At 40.2% G+C, this 20,703-nt stretch overlaps 1 protein-coding gene across 2 annotated transcripts in view; it reads right to left on the bottom strand.

The window, feature by feature from the left end:
• Positions 1 to 20,703, bottom strand: part of SNRK (SNF related kinase) — a 44,607-nt gene that overhangs the window by 7,567 nt on the left and 16,337 nt on the right. For both annotated transcript variants that reach the window (XM_075418932.1, XM_075418933.1), the window contains exons 4-6: positions 5,463 to 5,604; positions 2,700 to 2,912; positions 842 to 976 (exon numbers count right to left, since the gene is read on the bottom strand). In XM_075418932.1, the coding sequence (XP_075275047.1) occupies positions 842 to 976; positions 2,700 to 2,912; positions 5,463 to 5,604 (490 nt within the window). The remainder of the gene's footprint in view (positions 1 to 841; positions 977 to 2,699; positions 2,913 to 5,462; positions 5,605 to 20,703) is intronic.

The raw sequence follows: 20,703 nt of genomic DNA, 5'->3' as shown, positions 1-20,703 counted from the left end.
CAAGGATTAATGGAAATGCCTCAGCATAACCTCCAACTTCACTGGAAAGATTGTCAAGATGGGCCAATAAAATGTTTTTTCAATACCAGTAGATCCCTAGTCATAGTCTAACACTTAACATGGGAAATTAAAACCAAAACGTTTAAGAAAAATAACTGTTCAGAACTTGCATCCTCCAGTATCAATGCGCAGGTGGAAACTATACTATTTGCTTGTGTTTGTTTTGTTTGTTTTTTTTTTTTAAAGCATATGCCGCACCAGCTGAAAATATGGGATGCTTTGATAACTGCCTGCAGAGCAAATGGACTGGTTGAACATATCAATACCAACTACATGCCAGAACCCCTCTTCCCCCTTTAGTTTTACTGTGTCACAAGCTGAAGCTTTGAAAATCTCAGGGAACCTTGCTATAAGGGATGCTTGGCCCTTTAAAAAGCAAAGCTAACAACTGCACCATAACATCAAATTCAGAGTGATTTCTCATTTATAACTAATTCCCCATCAACATGTTTATGGATTATGCAACTAATTTTTTTCCAGGGATATTACATACACGATTTGTATGAGGAACTGAAGGTCAATGAACATGCCCTTTCCCAGCAGGTGTGAAAACTTACTACTTCAGATACAGATTTCAAATTGATCAGTCGTTTCCTGAAAACATTATTGGTAACTGACTTCTGAACAGCTTCTGAAGCATCCACAGCACTTTAAAGACATTTAAAATTTGCAATGAATAAAGTATCTGTTTTTAAGAAAGCAGTACTTCAGCAATTTCATAATATTCCCATTAAGCCAAGTTAAAAAAAAAAAGAAACCATTTCGATTCCTAAATTCTCACCTGAACTGAGCTTTGATGTTACTAGGGCTTGCAGATCTGGTCTGAATTTCTTTCTCTTGTTTTTCCCGTAGAATCCTTTCAGCTAGTAAGAAGTAAGTAGCAGTGATGTGATTGTATTTGTTAGTTTCCAGTGCCCTAAGGAAAGTACAAAACATGAAATAAACCATAGATCAATGGTTTTTAGAAAACCGGGCATGAATCTTCTTACAGCAGGAAGAGCGCCTAAAAACAGAATTGTATTTTTTATGTTTTGACAAGCATGGCTTGGGTTTATTAAAAATCAAGAGCCAAGAAGTCTACTAATTTCAACTGTAGTTGGATCAGGATATCTTTAGAATGTAATCCAAAAAAATAACGTAAATCTTCCTTTATTGAACATTCTTTAAGTGGTAAAACTGTATTTCATTAATGTTATGCACCAGTGGTGGGCTTTCACAGAATCACAGAATCACAGAATGTTAGGGGTTGGAAGGGACCTCTGTGGGTCATCTAGTCCAACCCCCCTGCCGAAGCAGGGTCACCTACAGCAGGCTGCACAGGACCTTGTCCAGGCGGGTCTTGAATATCTCCAGAGAAGGAGACTCCACAACCTCCCTGGGCAGCCTGTTCCAGTGCTCCGTCACCCTCAGAGGGAAAAAATTCTTCCTCATGTTCAGACGGAACTTCCTGTGCTTCAGTTTGTGCCCATTGCCCCTTGTCCTGTCACTGGGCACCACTGAAAAGAGCTTGGCCCCATCCTCCTGACACCCACCCTTCAGATATTTGTAAGCATTTATTAGGTCCCCTCGCAGCCTTCTCTTCTTCAGGCTGAACAAGCCCAGTTCCCTCAACCTCTCCTCGTAGGGGAGGATGTTCCAGTCCCCTCATCATCCTCGTAGCCCTCCGCTGGACTCTCTCCAGTAGCTCTTCATCTTTCTTGAACTGGGGAGCCCACAACTGGACACAGTACTCCAGATGCGGCCTCACTAGGGCAGTGTAGAGGGGAAGGAGAACCTCCCTCGTCCTGCTGGCCACACTCTTCTTGATGCACCCCAGGATCCCATTGGCTTTCTTGGCAGCCAGGGCACACTGCTGGCACATGCAACCACAAAGTACTAATATTTGTTTATGCAACAACTGGAAGAAAAAACTTATTTTTAGGGCTGCCACATAAAGTTTACCATAAAATTAAGTTCCTAAGCCAGTAAGCATCATTCAGAGATTCTAACAGAAAGGATTGCCACTGTTAGGCAGCTATAAGGTTAAGAAGCAAGACTGTTCTTTCCCCTGGCCCTGCCCTCCAAACGGTAAGACAGTAACAGTTCTTCCAGCTAAAACACAAATAGAAAAAACAATTTTAACTCCTCTTTCAATTTTGGGAATATTTTAGAAATTTGGGGGTTTTAATCTATTGGAAAAAAATACGTAGCTTTCTAGCAAGCTCATTCAGTGACAATGACTATTTTGCATTATATAGATAAAGACAGATAAGTTAGAAACTTTTATCTATGTAACACTGGAAATACTGGAAACGTACTAAGGGAAAAATCTAGAATTTTATCACCTCCAAATATGCATGAGATATGAAGCACAAGTAAAGGCATGGATTTCAAAACTGTTAAGTTTACTCAAGATGACAAACTACCGCAGGAATTGAACACTGTTCCAACACATTTTCTCAAAGCTTTTCCCAAGGTTGCATCTACTTAAGTATTTCTCATCCCAGAATATCCTATCACAGAGCAAGACTGTAATATTTTGTTTGTTAATGGAATGGCTTGATAGTGCAACACTGGAGTACCCAGGTTTCATGACAGTCTTTAACCAAAAATGACAGACGCACAAAACATCAGGTTAATATAGAAAATTGACAACTTACTCCACTATTGTATCTCGGTCTGCAATATCACCGAGAACCATGCGTTGTATGATACTGTTGTGTTCCTCTTCAGACAGATTTTTGTATGACACGAGAGGAATATTGTACTTTGTTGCAGGAGATGGGTCAACTCCTTGGAGCCATGCATGGTTTTCAATCTCTTCCAAAGACGCCCTTCGCTTCGGGTCTCTCTGCAACATCCGTGTAATTAGACTGTGAATAGAAAATAAATCTAAACAAAATGCACTCACGTGTTTAAAAAGCAGCCATTATAAAAGTAACACTAGGAAGAAATTTTCTGCTGGTGGTCCACACAGATCTTTAGAAGTCTCTACAGTAAACAACGTGATGGGAAATTATTTATTCTCAAAGACATTCCAAATACTGCTGAACTGAAACAAACAATTTACTTATTAAAAATGATAAGTATCATAAACACTGCAGTTTTCATTTACTATGCTTAAACTCTTAACCTGATTTTTCCGGTTGGTTTGTTTTTAATAGGTCTTATAGGGCAACTGTCACAGATGGCCTACAGGCTGGTCTGTAAAGTAATAGAAATATCATTTTCTCTTATTGCTGCTGTCAACAAGAATACGGAATGGCAAGATAAGTAGAAATATTTTGTTCTGAGATAGCTATCAGACATTTGATTCTTCAGTATTCCTGAAAGAACAGTGATCTGTTCTATCCATAGAGAAAACAAACCAAAACACTATCTGGGATGATGAAGTGACAAACCTACTAATGGGTTGATACTGAGTGTTTACAAGTGCTGGAAAGGAAGTACATAAATTCCCCAAATAAACAGAGAAAGACGACTTGATTAGCACAGCACATCTCTGCTCATTTACTAGACGTGAAAAAATCTTGGGAGAAGTATTTTTGGCTTTGTACAACGAACAGAACATGGATATTAGGTTTTGGTGCCAAGGTTTCAATGAAACTTTATTGCTCCAACATACGGAATGAAAGTTCTGCGGTTCTCACATAATGCTTTTTATTGCACTAACTATACCACACCATGCAACTTCAAACCACAAGGCCACACAAAACCAAAAAGTAATCACAATTTACTTTCTTTTTAGTGCGAGATGATGTCTGGAATTAAACATGGAGGTTAATTCAGACTTTTTAAAACTCTACTGTAAAAAAAAAGAATGTCACATATATACTTAGTAGCTGTGGTCTCTGCCTTTACCCAAAGGAAAGGTGGAGTGAGACATGGGAGCCCTAATTTTCTTTGCTTTTGCTAATATTATGATAGAAAGGGAACAAAATATATACTTTATATGCCTTCTTTTAAACTACACCTGTAGTAAAACCACGCAAATGTACCACTTATGCCTCCTGCTTTAAGCTTGCTTATGCATCCCAAACGACCAAGAATGCTTTCACTCCAAGCAGGAAGTTTAAACATTCCCAAAGTCTTTTCCCTAACAAAGCCTAACCTATAGAGGACTTGGGTAACTGACCATACATTGTTGATGCATCGCGTAGAGAAAGCAGATCTACTTGGGCCTTTAACCAAATTAGCATTAGCCAATGTATGAAGTGAAAGGCTGCAAAAAATAAGTCTCCTGGCTTCAGCACAGCATATAGCTTCTCAAGAGATTTATTCGATGGAATTCACTGATAAGAGCTCTCTTTTAAACCTCTTCCTGTGCTGTATTTTAAACCTCTTCCTGTGCGTAAAGCTCTTCAAGCTGTTGGGAGCACTGACGGCAGCTTTTCCATGTTACTGGAAATGCTAGACGCTAATGACAAGACACAAAAACCAGCTACGGGATCATGCTACGCGTTAGATTCGTGGACCACACAGACGACAGGTGAGGAGAGGAAGGGTCGTTACAACTACAGCTGTAACAGATTTCCTTCTGTGTCTAACAACAGCATCTTAGACAACGGCTCTAGTTTTTTGACCGGACCAAATGCATTTTTCAAGCATTTAAGGGCATCTGGATACTGTGTTGCAGATTCAAGAACCTAGCCAAACATTGTGAAATAATTTAATTGATGCAACTGGGATGTATTAAAAGGACTGCAGAGGTCATTAACTGATAGGGAAGTAAGGGAAATATTGGAACATACCAAAAAAATAAAAAAGCTGCAGTGAACACCGCAGAAAAACAACACATCAAAATGAGTCATGATTCCCAAGTGGCATATGGTATTTGCAGACAGAATATTTTTCTCCCCTGATTGCCTAGAATGTTGATCTGGAGTTGCAATTTCAGTAGGAGATGAACAAAACCTGCTGTGATATACTTGGCTTTTGACAACTTTTATTTTGAACAGAAATCTATAGGAATCATTACCTTTTTAACCCCTGCCACAAAATACTCTCAGCAACACCTTGCAATTTGTCCAGCAAGAGTGGTGGCCAAAGCCAGTCAGTGGTGAGCAGCTTCTTCAATCATTTATAAAATGCATGACAACTGAGACACATGAAAGAAAGATACATCATGTAAAATCAAAATGAAGTTTCACACAACTGCGGGAAAGAACTATTGGTAAAAAAATATCATAGGATTAACCTTTAGTAAGAAGGGACACAAAGAACAAAAAAATGCAGTACTGGTGCCCAAGAAACTACTGAACTGATGGGAAGAAACGCTAACAACTAAGCAAAAGCAGTAGGCATAATATCTTGTTAACAGGCAAGGAATATTCTACACGCTGATAATACAGTACGGGGAACTCCCAAAGGTAATGAGAATCCACTTCTATCAACGCTCCCAAGTTCTTTAGCACTCTACTTACTCTTTACATTCTTTGGACACATGGGGTGGCACTGTGTATTTGCAGTCCATTATCATAGTCAGAGTTTCACTGTCATTTGCTTCTTGAAACGGTGGTTGTCCACAGACCAGCATGAAGAGGATGACCCCCAAACTCCATATATCTGTTAAATATATAGTATGCATTTTAAAGTAACTGTTGAGGAAACAGACATAATTACCATCAAAACCGTGAATTATTCTTGAGATGCATACTGCGGCGATTACTGCACTCTTGATCATGAGCATTACTTAGGGAATTTGCAATTCCACTGAAGTACAAAATACAGTAGTTCCAGTGTTTGACAGCTTTTACAGTTTTAGAGTGGGAAAAAAATATCAGAATTCATGACTTCAAGGATGCATAACACCTTTGACAGCAAAGTGTTAGATAAAGCTGAAGATAATCTGGTCACTCAGAAGACAAGAATTCATTGCCCTTTTCTTCACCGGTAGGCACAGGTTATTAAAGAGATCTGTATTCAAAGCACGTTCCTTTCTGAAGGACTAGCACAAACTCTTGTCAGTATTGTTTACACGTTACTCTATGAAGCAAGAAATCGCAAAGAAAGTCATTTCGTTCAATGAGACTGAACTAGGTATGTTTTTCCTTCAGTGGTGTTGCTTTAAAAAATTCTTTGCTGCTTCCAATGGTAAATAATAAATAATTTATGTAAACCCACCTCCTTACATCAATCATATTACAACCAAGTGTGGGGTGGTGGGTTTTGTTTGGGTTTTTTTTAAATATCCGAATATAACAATTAAGAGTGATCCCTACTACACTCTGGGAATCGTCTTGTTTCCTTCTAATTCTTGCTTGTGTAAAATAAAAGAAGAAAAAACCACTTTAACTACTTTCTTGTTCCCAGTGAAATGACACACCAAAAGATGAAAAAGAAGCACTTCTGGGCATGAAGCCCTTTAGTTGGTTTCTGCTTACTGTAGAAGCTAATGTTTAGTTCAAATCTTTATTAAGAGTTTGCCCAAAAGAAAATATTTCACAAGTCTCACTGCATTCAACACAGGAAGCTTAAATATTGAGAAATATATCATATTGCAGAAAAATAACTAACTCGCTCCAACATATGCTCAGAGAAAAGGCCATGCTCTTCAACTTCAGCTACAACTCCATGCTCTTGAAATTTCAGGAGCAATTTTGAGTCTCCCACCCTAACATTTCACAGATCCCTACCCAGTAAAACCAAAGAGCTGAAGTGAGCGCAGTGAACAGGCAGGCGCCGGCCGAGGGGCGAGCAGCTGGCAGCAGCCTGGGAAGCAGAGCACACCACCTCCGTCCTGGAAGGGCTTGCAAGAGGGAACCACGCTAAGTTACCCACCCAACTGCATCTTGCTTTTTGTGGGCTACTCAAAACACTTGACATGCATTTAACGCTGAAGGATAGCTACAATTTTATTTAATAATGTAAATCACACACATTCATCCCTAGAACAATTACTCATTTTGCTAGTTACAACCCATTCTTCATATGGTTTAGCTGACAGAAACACTACATGGTAATTTTCTTTAGAGCTCTAATTTGTAGTAAGTGTATGCTATTAACTCAGACAATTATTTGATTTCAGTTATGCTTACTAGGGCCTCAAGCCTGTAGTTACTGAGCATCTTGAGGCCGGTACACCATATCGTGTATACCTGCAAATTCAACATGACTACTCCCATGTTTAAGATTCAGCAAGTGCTTGAATACTTTAGTAGCCTGATGCCAGAAAGCTGAATGTTCTGGAACACAGGATTTTAAAAAAGCCTCACAAGACAGAGAGGTAGTTTCACCTAAGAGGTACACCTTGAATTTTGTAAAGCTACTCACGCCTTTCTCCTGATGTTTAGTTTGAAAGTGGCCAAAAAGTTTTGGTGCATTATCTATCTCCCACCACAGAAGAGATTACAAGAACTCATTTTTGCAAGCACATAAAACACATGAATTTATGCATTTCTATGAACAGTCATCTTTTGGATATCAAAGTCCTTCCTAGATTTTAGATTTGCCCAAGATCTACTTTGTGATACGATCTATCAGAGTATTCTGTTCAATACTCCCCCCACAATGAAATAGAATAGAATGCTTCATGTCTCCTTTCAGCATGAAGTATTTCAGAAGAGTCCACATAGTATTCATAATTACAGATAAATTATATTTGCTGTAATAAGCATACAAAAAACTTAAACAGAAAGATAAATACAATATTCCAAGAAATCAAGTGTAACACAATAAGACAGTCCTCAGTGAAGACAGCAACCACAGTAAGACAGCAATTAAAGTTCCATGAAATCATCATGTACAGGGAACTCTAGGAGACCTCGAAGTTTCAACTGCACTGAGTAGATCCCGAACAACCTTAACTACTTTCTTTTAGAAGGTAGTCTCCTAATCCATTTTCTGTTTGGCACACATGGCTTCTCTTCTTGGATATGCATACATTTTTCTCTATTTCAGTGTGGAAGTATTTGTCGTGACATACTGTTTTTGTTTTCCAAGAGTTTAGATAAACATGTATGCACATTTACTTTATAAAAAGAATATAAAAAAACCTTTTCAGAAGCAGAATCCAACTGATCCTCTAAATGCAAAAAAAGTTATTGTTTGCTAAAGCGCAATGTCCACTTAGATATCAACCTGTGTGTTCTGACAAATAAAACATTCTTACACACTACAGGCAAAGCTTACTATTGCACTTCTCTGACAAACGTGTATTTTGTTAGCCTGCCAGCATAACAGACGCTTATCTGATGTGACCAAGAAGTAACAGTGACAGAAACAATTACATGGCTTTTATTCTCACTGTATTTTTATCGCTGTGGGTGAAGATCAACTTCATTGTCTCTATAGTCATGGCTACTAAAATGACTTGGCTTGGAGTATCAAGGACACACCTGAGCAGCCCATGCAGAATTAAAAGTATACTAGTCACTAGGAAGCAAGAAAATCACGTGCCTAAATCAGTCTAATCTACACGTGAAGACCGAAGACAGAAAAATCATTGGAAAACTTAATGCAGACCTTATCATGTCACATGACAGATGTCATCTTGGGATCATCTTCGCAAGCCCTCCAGTATCATATTATATCTCTCCTCATTGATGGAAGCAGAGACAAGGGCTTGGCTGTCTGTAGGTCTATTAAGAGCACAGGTTCAAGAGTTTTGTCTCGCCCCTTAATATGCAGACTCACAAATCAAGGGGCTGCTCCCTAGTCTATTTGCTGTGCCACAGTTTAACTAGACCCAATCACTTCTTTGCAACTCCACACGTAACTAAAACAAAGCAACCAACCTGATGATCAATGCAACATCTTTAAGAAGGGTCTCTTTCAGTCAACTGCAAGCTGCCACCTTATTAAAGGTAAAGGCACAATGGAAAACATACATGTTGCTACAACCACACCTAAGAAGAAGAAAAGACTCACAGTTTTTGGACCCTCCAAAAAGTAACAAAAATTACTTAGTGAATCTTCCAGCAGCTTTTGTCCTATGTGTAAGTGACCTGATCAGCCTTACAGGTATTGTGTCACAGGTGCTTGCAGGAGTTGTTGATGCTTTTTTCTGATGGGAAAAGTAGTGCGATGGCCAAGCTCACTCCTATGTTTTGCCATCCAGCATTTCAGGCAACAATCTGTGGGTGCTTGTATTTTAAAAATAAAAACAATCACTTAATGAATCACCATAACTGTGAATCACAATAATTAGGATGGGTATTGCCAGCAGGTTGAAGGAGGTGACCGTTCACCTCTGCCACACCTGGAGTACTGTATCCAGTTCTGAGCTCCCCAGTGCAAGAGAGACACGGAGCTCCTGGATTGTCCAATGAAGGGCCATGAACATCTCCTACGAGGAAATGCTGAGAGAGCTGGGACTATTCAGCCTAAAGAAGAGAAGGCTGATGAGGGGGATCTTATCAATGTATATAAACACCTGAAGGGAGGGTGCAAAGAGGATGGAGCCAGGCTCTTTCCAGTGGTGCCCAGTGACAGGACTGCAGGCAATGGGCACCAACTGAAACACAGGAGGTTCCCTCCAAACATCAGGAAACACTTTTTCACTGTGAGGGGGACCAAGTACTGGCACAGGTTGCCCAGGGAGGTTGTGGAGTCTCCATCCTTGGAGATATTCAAAAGCCATCTGGAGACAGTCCTGGGCAACTGGCTCTATGTGTTGCTGCTTGAGCAGGGGCATCACACCAGACGACCTTCAGAGGTACCTCACTGGAGTATGAAGAACAAACAGAAAAATTATGTTTCCTTTCGCCCATCAGAAGCAGCACATTGTGTTTATTTGAGAAAATGAAAGCATGACACAGCACAGTAAGAACTAAAATAATGTTGGTAGTGTGAACACACAGAACTTCAATGCTCCATTTAAACCAGCACAGGGCTGTCTCAACTCAACTATAACACACAATTATTTTTCACTCCTCACACCAAACACAGTGTAAAGGATGGTAAGTGTGAAGGAAGTGGTAAAAAAAGCTGACAGAAAACAGGAAACATTAAACAAATTCTCAGAGTAACTGCATTTGTAATATACAAACCCTGCAAGAACAGTGGGAAAATGCAACTGGTATATAAGTGAATTATTCACTGGCATTTTAAACTACCAAAAATTTCAGACAACTGAGCTCAATCCTGAACAAAATAAGAACAGTATCTTGCCCTTCTCAACCTACCACAAAATTTCACACACGCAATACTGTTTTACTGGCAGATCTCTCTGCAATTAAGTTTGAGACAGAAATCTCTGCGGGTTTTCCATTAGAAAGTTTTTATTTTGCATGTTTTGAAGCCACTTACAGCTTGACATAGGAAATACTACCAAAAAGGGGAAATCATCTCCTCTCTATAAAAGGGATCGCTAAACTTCAGCATTAAAAGTCTGACCTATTTGTAAATATCTCTTCTAAATGTACATAGGTGACCTACACTCCCAACATGCAAGGAAGTTTAAACATGTTGTTTTGCTAGCCTGCAGTGTAACTCAAAATCCAAGGTTTAGGTCTGAAGTCATGAAAGCAGATTTTCCAAAGTAATGAGTTAATACCCACATATAATTTTGAAAGTTTTAAAAGATCAACAGTTAAATGACTGTATGGTATACACATAAGAAATGCTAATATTTGTACCCAACTTATTAATTTTAAGCCATTCTATACAATAAAAAAAAAAATCAATCCCATATCTGCACTTTCCACTTTTTTCTACTGGATACACATAGCTGCATATTTTTCAGTCTGTCCTAGTTTTGGCTGGGAAAGAGTTAATTTTCCTCCCAGTAGCTGCTGTGTTTTGGATTTAGTAAGAGAAGAATGTTGACAATACGCAGAAGTTTTTTGTTATTGCTAAGAAATGGAGGACTTCAGTTTCTCATGCTCAGCTGATGAGCAGGTGTGCCAGAGCTGGGAGGGAGCAGAGCCAGGCAGCCAGCCCAAGCTGGCAAGAGGAAATATTCCATGCCATGGGCATCACGCTCAGTTTACAAGTGGGGGTTGGCTGGGGGGCAGGAACTCAGTCTTTTTCCATGAGTTTGTTATTTTTCCGCGAGTTCTGCGATCACTGCTCATGGACTGGCTATGCAATCGGTCATCGGACAGTAAGAAAAATTGTATTGTCTGTAGCTTGTTTTGCTTAATCTTTATTATTATTTCTTTTGTTGTCTTATTAAACTGTCTTTACCTCAACCCACGAGTTTTACTTTTTCCCATTCCCCTCCCCATCCCACTGGGGGGCAGGGAGGAGTGAACAAGCAGCTGCATGGTCCCAGGTGCCAGCTTAAACCATGACAGTGAAATTCAGAAAAATATACCACAAAGACTGAAAGAAATGAAAATGTCTTCTCTTGAAAGATACAAATTTTGTTCACCCATTTAATGTAATAACTATGGTACATTTTGGAAAATGCTTGGTTTTCAGACTAGTGCCATCTGGCTGAGAGGCAAAACTCAAGATCTTTAAGCATGGCTGGCTGAGAAATTAGTAAAGGAGAATCAGAGATTTCATTATAGTGCTTCTTTACCAAATTTTAGTATTTCCTCAAACAATACACAAAGCCACACACAGGAGTGTTCTTTACCATACTGTTTTTTGCTGTCATAATCAGTGCTGCTCTATTATTTTTTCCTAATAAAGAGAATACTCATCTGTATGGAGATGGCTTGTATTCAACTGATCAAGTGCTTTCATCACACTTGGTCAGTACCTGCTGCCCATTCTTGTGCTGTACCCTGCTATTGCCAATTTCTGCTCACGTATTGGGTGCAGCAACAGGGGAATAACTGATTCTGCTGAGGAGACCAGTTCCAGCTGCAGAGCAGACAATGGCACCTTGAGCTTTCATTTTTAAATCCCAAAGAGCATTCTCACCCTATTACAAAAGGGTGTTTCACTCAAACTAAGTGAAAGCGTCAGTCATAGAATTGTAGAATGGTGTGGGTTGGAAGGGACCTTAAAGATCATCTGGTTCCAAAACCCCTGCCATGAGCAGGCACGTCTTTCGCTAGACCAGGTTGCTCAGAGCTCCAACCAACCTGGCCTTGAACACTGCCAGGGAGGGGGCATCTCTCTGGGCAACCTGTTCCAGTGTTTCACCACCTTCATGGTGAAGAATTTCTTCCTAATATGTAGATCTCCCCTCCTTTAGTTTACAGCCATTCCCCCTTGTCCTATCACTACACACCCTTGTGAAAAGCCCCTCTCCATCCTTCCTGTAGGCCCCCTTCAGGTACTGGAAGGCTGCTATAAGGTCATCCCAGAGCCTTCTCTTCTCCAGGCTGAACAGCCCCAACTCCCTCAGCGTTTCCTCATAGGAGAGGTACTCCAGACCTCGGATCATCTTCGTGGCCCTCCTCTGGACCCACTCCAGCACATCCATGTCCTCCTTATGTTGGGGGCCCCAGAGCTGGACACAGGACTCCTGGTGGGGTCTCATAAGAGTGGAGCAAAGGGACAGAATCACCTCCCTTGACCTGCTGGCCACGCTTCTCTTAGTGCAGCCCAGGATACAGTTGGCTTTCTGGGCTGCAGGCGCACATTGCTGGCTCATGTTGAGCTTCTCATCCACCAGCACCCCCAAGTCCTTCTCCTGAGGGCTGTTCTCAAGCCACTCTCCACCCAGCCTGTACTTGTGTTTGGGATTGCCCTGACCCACGTGCAGGACCCTGCACTTGGCCTTGTTGAACTTCATGCGGTTCATGCAGGCTCACCTCTCCAGCCTGTCAAGGTGCCTCTGAATGGCATCCCTTCCCTCCAGCATATCAACCACACCACACAGCTTGGTGTCGTCGGCAAACTTGCTGAGGGTGCATTCAGTCCCACTGTCCATGTTGCCAACAGAGATATTGAACAGCACCAGCCCCAGTACTGACCCCTGAGGCACACCACTCATCACTGATCTCCACCTGGACACCGAGCCATTGACTGTAACTCTTTGCATGTGTCCATCGAACCAGTTCCTTATCCAATGAGTGGTCCGTCTGTCAAATCCATGTCCTTCCAATTTAGAGACAAGGACATCATGCGGGACAGCGTCGAATGCCTTGCACAAGTCCAGGTAGATGATGTCAGTTGCCCATCCTTTGTCCATCAACGCTGTAGCCCCGTCATAGAAGGCTACCAAGTTTGTCAGGCACTATTTGCCCTTGGTGAAGCCATGTTGGCTGTCCCCAATCACCTCCTTGTTATCCATGTGCCTTAGTGTGGTTTCAAGAAGGATCTGCTCCATCATCTTGCCAGGCACAGAAGTGAGACTGATTGGCCTATAGTTCCCTGGGTCTTCCTTTTTTCCATTTTTAAAAATGGGAGTGATGTTGCCCTTTCTCCAGTCAAGATATAGTAACCTGATTTGGTCAAAAGCATCAACTTTTGACAAGACAGTTGCATGAGCAGATTAGAAAGATGTTGGAGTGGCAATGAAATAAGAGCCTGACATCTCACCAAATAAGGCTTCTAGAAAGAAGTAGGATCTCTTATTAGACCGCCTAATAACTGGGGAAAGGGGGAAGAAAAATAACTGAAAGTTTAAAGGAACAGACGTTTTTCTTTAAATTTCCACACACTTGTGAAAACATACTTTTAAGTCAAGGCAGCCCTTATAGTATGTTCTTAATTTGATATATCTTATGTCAACTCCGGAAAAGTCCTAGCTGACAGTTTCCTGCTTTCACACATTATTAGAAGCTGTAGATACACATTTAAAAGCAAAGGTGACAACCTCTATTTACATTTTAACTCATTCACTCAATGTGACTGGTGCTCTAAAGGCACTGGTGCACAAGCACCAGAGTCAAAAAAATGCAAAGAGGAGTGCAGAACTATATGGGCAGGACCGAAATGCAGAGGAAGGACGCTTTTTTGATACCTGTTAAATGGGCTAAGCCATTAAAAACAAACTCACCTTCAGTTCAATGCAAATACAGTTTGACATACAGTATACACAGTAAAGAACTCTACCACTCTGGCACATCATTTTGAAATATTATATTAGCTATGGTGCTACGTTAATTCTCAAAAAAAAAAAATCAGGTTTTAGACAAAACCTTTACATATGCAATAAATTCACCACTGGATAGTTTAACCAAATAAAGAAGAAGGTTTTGTAAGCAAAACTCCTTGGCTTGGCCCAATGAGTCAGCATACATTCGCAGCTATATCACAGCTCAGAACTCAGGTGCCAGTGCCAATTCTAGATTTGAGACTCTTAACTGAAGGAACAGAGGGAAGACAAGGGTTACAGAAATCCATTTTTAGAAGAGAAGATTTAAACAAGAATTTCTTTTTCATAATTTCAAGTTTTTTACTACTGTCAGCAATTAGCAACTGAAGGTTTTATGAAAACTGCTTGCTTGTCCTCTCTTCCCCTCCAACGGTTATCTAATTTTCTCTCTGCAGAAAACCGACGCAAAAGTAGAATTTAATGCATGCAGCATGTCAGGCCTGAGCATGCTTAAAGCTTGTAAAACTTCGAAATAGTGAAGGAAGGTACACTTGTCAGCTGCAGTGGCCAAAATCAAGGTCTTTCAAAAGCACAGCTAAGATCTCAAGATGCAGTTTGGCCTTTAAATTGGGTACTAGTACCTTGAAACTGCCATTGCTATAATAATAAAATGAGAGATTAGGACTTCTAAAAGCACTAGCTAGCTAGCTGCAGTAGCAAATACTTTATTGTTTTTAAAGCCGTTAAATAATGTTGATCAGGAAAGGACTGTTCAAGCAGGATTCCCAGAACCATGACAACCAGGGCTGTGTATACGCAACTTCCTTACATAACATGAAGTCACTGCCATAGAAACCAAGCTACGTCATTAGCTGTCCGTGCTACGCCTGTCTTCAACACAGGGCAGTCAAACATCTGTTATGCTCCAGTTTGTACACTGCACAAAGGATATCCATATTCATCTGCATAACTACTGAGCTGGGCTCCACTATTTCATTAGCCATTTACTGCTTGCTAAAGTTCCTGATTTACTCCTAAAATAAGCACTACGTATTTCAGAAAGCTACAGTTCATGTGACATAGGGCATCCTTATAGCATAAGATTTGTTCAAATTTCTACCATTCCTCAGAAGTCAGACACTTGACACATTTTATACTTGCTATGTGGATTTGTAATTTTAAGCAGCTAAAAATCCATATTCGTTTTGGAATAGACAGATTCACATTTAACCACATGAAGTAAATTGAGTCCATTTATTGAAGTTATTTATTTCAGACCTTCATGGGAAAAATATTTTTTCCCTCTTAAATGTAGAGCTGCTTAACAGCTTACACAGTTGCTCATTGATAAGACAGATCTTTCTACAGAAAGTCTGCTTCTTCAGAAGTGATTCGTAATAGAGTAAAAATCCATATGACAAGTCAAACTGCAGAAAATGAGACTTCTATTAAAAACAGTGATAAAAATTACATACTACAGTATAAAAGGATAAAAGCTGGTATCATCCTACTGAATTGTTTGAATGGTGCCTGTTATATTGTTGATATACTTGTGCTTCAAAATGAGAATACGAAAAGTATTTCCACCCCTGTATAAGCTAAAAAGCTTGAAAAAAGTTGTATTCCTTCTGTAGAAAGTCAGTAACAAGATAGTCTAGAATAATTTTGTGTTAACAATTTGAGCATTTTGTGCATCGCGAGTATTTTCACACTACCATGTGCACAGACTGCTGGCAAATCTGGAAGATACTCAGGCTGGACCAGCTGTGAAGTTTGAAGATTATGTGTAAAGAACAAAGATTACTTCTTTGCAGACACTTGACTTTTAGCCGATTGAACTATTCTTCCAAACTTTTCATGAAAAAGGCTTTGAACAAACTTGCGTACTGACCTCTCTAGTTTTCAGAGATTCCACTGCCTGTTAAATCAGCTATTTTTTTTTTTTGTCTTCGTAAAGTGGGATTTATTTTTCCCTTGCAGAAGGCTGAGGAAGAGATCATCCACAATCAATGCTAACATTTTCAAAATTAACAGGCAGAACTGGGTTTTCTCCTTGTTTTAAAGCACTACAAATCCAATTACAATTACTGCTAGAACACATAGCAGACAAGAGAACTAGGAGAAATCTTTTCCTTCCCCCATCCCTCCAAAGAAGAGCATAAATAGCAAATGGCATTTAGCAAATTATTTTCATAAGTAGCTTATCTGTCTGATCAAACAGTCTGTTCTATATGTTATTTTATTTGACTAAGACATGATCACCAGTAACTAGTCTTATCTTTGGAACCGATTCTTTTTTTTCATTCAATCAGGCAACTAGGACTTATTTTTTCCTGAAGACAATAGCATGGGTTTTGCTGGTTGCATAAAACTATTAAAATACAGACAAATAGTTGTTCTTTATTTTTCTAGTAACTACTGCATCTCAACTTTCAGTAAGGATATTTTAACACCATCGTTGAAAGGTCTTACTGAACACATGCCACTGCCTTTATTCCAAAATAGTCTGGTTTACTCTGACTCATCAGTTCTGCATTTAGAAATGCATTCTTTCTCCATTGGCTTCTGTTGCTTAGTCACATTTCAGAAGTTACTGAATCTACATTAAAAACACAAACACCACCAACATTTTCTGCATGAACTGACTTTCCAATACTCTACTCCAGAAAATAATTAGCCAGGACAAAAAATCAATATTAATTAATTAAATGTAGAAGGGATTTTTTCCTCTGTATAAAACGTGTTCTCAAAATCATTGGACATATCAAAGTCTGTACAGCAAATACAGCTGATATGTTGCAATGGTTTTGGTCTTTTTTTATATATAAATACTAAAAATAATTTGCTGCTGGTATCTAAGAAATCCTTCATGTTTTCTGATCAACTATCTTTTCCTAAAGGTTTTGGCTGTAAAAGGTATAATTTGTACACTGTTTATAAAAATTAACATCCCAGTACAGCTTTACACATGAATTCAGAACTTGAGCATCTGATTTATAACTTTGTACACCTTTGATTTAGGTCCCACCAGATCTGTGTTGCCAAATTAGTCAGCCGCAGGCTGAACATAAGTAATCTGAATATTTGCTTGCAAGATGTATTGAAATGAAGCTTCCTGGCTGTGGTGATGTATTTATAACAAAATCTTTCTCCACAACAGCAGTTTGAAATATTATGAAAACAGTTCTCCAATGAACACAGCAAGATAACTAAGAAACATCCCTATAACTAAGTTACAGTTTAGCTGCTATAGTAGTAACTGAAGACTATCTTGACAGCTTCTCCTCTGTAGTTTCATTTGGATAAATTCTTCTTTGCTTTACCCAGCAGTTTATTACTGAATGCATTCAAACTTGTGCATAAAGTAATCCAGAATGGAACATAAAATATATTTCATAAATATCAGCTGGCACAGATCTGAAGTCATCACGATCAAACTCCCACCCTTCACAACTTCACTTCTGAATACAACATGATACCTGTAGCATAACACCCTCAATTTGAGGCATTAAGAGTATTTTCTTATCAATAAAGTAATTAGATGGAGGGGGAAAAAGCAGAATCAAAGGACAGTATACTACATAAAAATTGGACTCCCTTTTCATTAAAAATAAATTTTACTACCCACCTACAAATTGCCACAGAACATAAACCCACATTTTTTTCTTAACATGACATGAATATCCTGAAGATTGAAGCTTTCTAAAAGTATTCTACAACCAGTTCCTTACATTTGCCCCTTCCAAAAAGTATAAAAAGCTCATTTCCGATAATTTCTCAAATTTGACTCAGTTTTTGCAGCAGTGTGAGATACACAGCACAGCAGGGAGAAGGCAGAAAAGCGTGGCCACTAACACAGGCACACAGGAGGAGAAACCAGCACCGAAATACACAAGGTACTTGCATCAATTCCTTCTGGTTTGCTTCAAAAAGCAACTGAAGCTGGAAAAGTAGAGCACACAATTCTCCTGAAAATGCACTGGCAATGATAGTTGATGAATTTCAGTCAAAGGAGTTTCTCTCACGCGGAAGGTGAAGTGAGCTAGGCCGAGTTGATCTCAACTTTCTAACACAGAAGAGGGGCAGGTCCTACCGCCTTCCCCCAGAACTCCAATCCAAGCTGCATGCTCCCTTCACCTCCTTTGCACCAGCTCTTCCACTCAATGCTGTTGGAAACAAACAGCTCTGCTAACCCAGCAGAAGTTAAACCTGCAGAAAAGTTAACAGTTTTCTGTCAAGTTAATTGACAAAATCAGTTCATCTAACAGTCAGCCACGCAGAGTGCAGTACGTGAGAAGGGGTAGCTCTGCACTGACAAGCAAAATGGAAGCAGAAGACTTCTTACACTGGAAGCAGCTAAGTATTACACTCTTTTAGCTTTCTGCACCCTTACGCCTTAAGCTCATCCTATAGTATATCCAACTAGAAGTCTTCTAAAGTGTTGCAATAAAACATGAAAAAGGGAGATTTTCAAAACTAAACCACCAGTGAAAAGCTTTTGTAACATTTTCTGCTTTTCATTTCTGTCAAGTTTGGCTGTAATCTGATTGTGGACATTCGGAAACTCCAAAATGCTGTCACGTACACTACATGATTCAATGCCATATATGGTTTGCAAGTATCTTACCACTTTTTTTTTCCAACTCCAGTCTGTCAAATCTTATATTCAGCATTTTTGTAGTGTAAAAGGTTACTGTACATACCCACTGGCTATTATGCTTACATTAGCCATTCAGTTTGTGAATAAAGCACTATACACACACAGAAACATCAAAACTAACTCCACACAGGCCAGATAAGGTCACTGGGGCTCAAGCAACAGGTAAACATGGCTGAAGCTTTGAAAGATGAAACATACAGTCGAGACACCAGAAGGACGGGATGCCATCCAGAGGGACTTGGACAAGCTGGAGAGGTGGGCCTGTGTGAACCTCATGAGGTTCAACAAGGCCAAGTGCAAGGTCCTACAGCTGGGTTGGGGTAATCCCCGCTATCAGTACAGGCTGGGGGATGAAAGGATCAAGAGCAGCTCTGCTGAGAGGGACTTGAGGGTACTGACAGACGAAAGGCTGGACATGAGCCGGCAATGTGCGCTGGCAGCCCAGAGGGCCAACCGTGTCCTGGGCTGCATCAGGAGAAGCGTGGCCAGCAGGTCGAGAGAGGTGATTCTGCCCCTCTACTCTGCTCTGGTGAGACCTCACCTGGAGTACTGCGTTCAGCTCTGGAGCCCTCAGCACAAGAAGGACATGGAACTGTTGGAGCGGGTCCAAAGGAGGGCTACAAAAATGATCCGAGGGCTGGAGCACCTCTCCTATGAGGACAGGCTGAGAGAGTTGGGCTTGTTCAGCCTGGAGAAGAGAAGGCTGCGGGGAGACCTGATTGCAGCATTTCAGTACTTAAAGGGAGCCTATAGGAAAGATGGGGACAATCTTTTTAGTAGAGACAGCAGTGACAGGACGAGGGGTAACGGTTTTAAACTAAAACAGGGTAGGTTTAGGCTGGATATAAGGAAGAAATTCTTTACAATGAGGGTTGTGAAACACTGGAACGGGTTGCCCAGAGAGGTAGTGGAGGCCCCATCCCTGGAAACATTCAAGACCAGGTTGGACAGGGCTCTGAGTGGTGTCCCTGCTCGCTGCAGGGGGGTTGGACTAGATGACCTCTAGGGGTCCCTTCTGACCCAAAACTTTCTATGATTCACACTATATGCAAGTAAGAAGCCCTTTGCATATACTTGATGCAAAAACAAAACAAAAGAATTCGGGATCATTCCAACAGAGACAAAGTGGATGTAAAAGCATTATCATCATCTCAGGAAAAGGAAAGGTATGCATGCCAAATTCTCTCTTTCCTTTAATAACCAAAGATATATGACTAGATAATGAACACATACATCTATTATCTTAGCATATCATCAGAAGATATCCAGGTCTGAGCTGTGCAAGAAAGGCAGCACCTAACTACCGAAGTAATGAATGCAATCCAAATGGCTGGCCCCTGCAGCTTCCAGGAAGACCGCAAGTTGGATTTGGACTACAAACTGTCAGTTGAATAGCACTGAGGTACAGTAACCACAATGTTCTTGTTAGTCATGTCTTATGCGGAACATCTTGCCACCATTCTCCTGGCATTGTTGCGACGACTGACTGCAATGCTAAATAATTGCTATGATACCTACAGTGTTATTTGTGTGTTACAGTACCATTCTAGACGCTTGTACTCCACTGTGCTAAATACACAATCCCAATCTCACAATCTGAATTTGCTCATTTCTCATCCCCAGAAGGATGAATTTTCTTATCAAATGTTTCCATGCATCTACAAAATCACATACAGAATACCAACTACAATAATAAAAACCTATCAGAAGTGTCAGCGTCTTCCAGAATTACTGTAGCCTACACAGCACTTAATACTTTGGAGAGATGCCAAGAAGTTAAAATAGAACTCGCTCTCCTCTGAAAAAATCGACTAATCTGAAAAAAAACCATAATTAAACTTTATCACCTAGGAAAAAGGCGATTTTGTTTCTTCAATGACCCCATCTCTGTTGATGCCAGTAGAACAAAAGGAAAAATGTTACCAGAAGCATACTTTATTCTCTCTCATCTGTAGTTATCCACTTTTCAATACTGCTGGAGTGCGCTGGATTACACCACTGCTCTAGACAGAACTCCGATCCAAAAGAATACGTCCGTTTGATTTACAAAACGAACTTCATTTGCAACAACAGTCCTCTCACTTTCCTCTGACTAGAACAAATTTTAATAAAGCCCCCCAAA

This window comes from Opisthocomus hoazin, chromosome 4 (genome assembly GCF_030867145.1).
Source record: "Opisthocomus hoazin isolate bOpiHoa1 chromosome 4, bOpiHoa1.hap1, whole genome shotgun sequence".
NCBI lineage: Eukaryota > Metazoa > Chordata > Aves > Opisthocomiformes > Opisthocomidae > Opisthocomus > Opisthocomus hoazin.
This window is presented reverse-complemented; position numbering and strand designations above follow the sequence as displayed.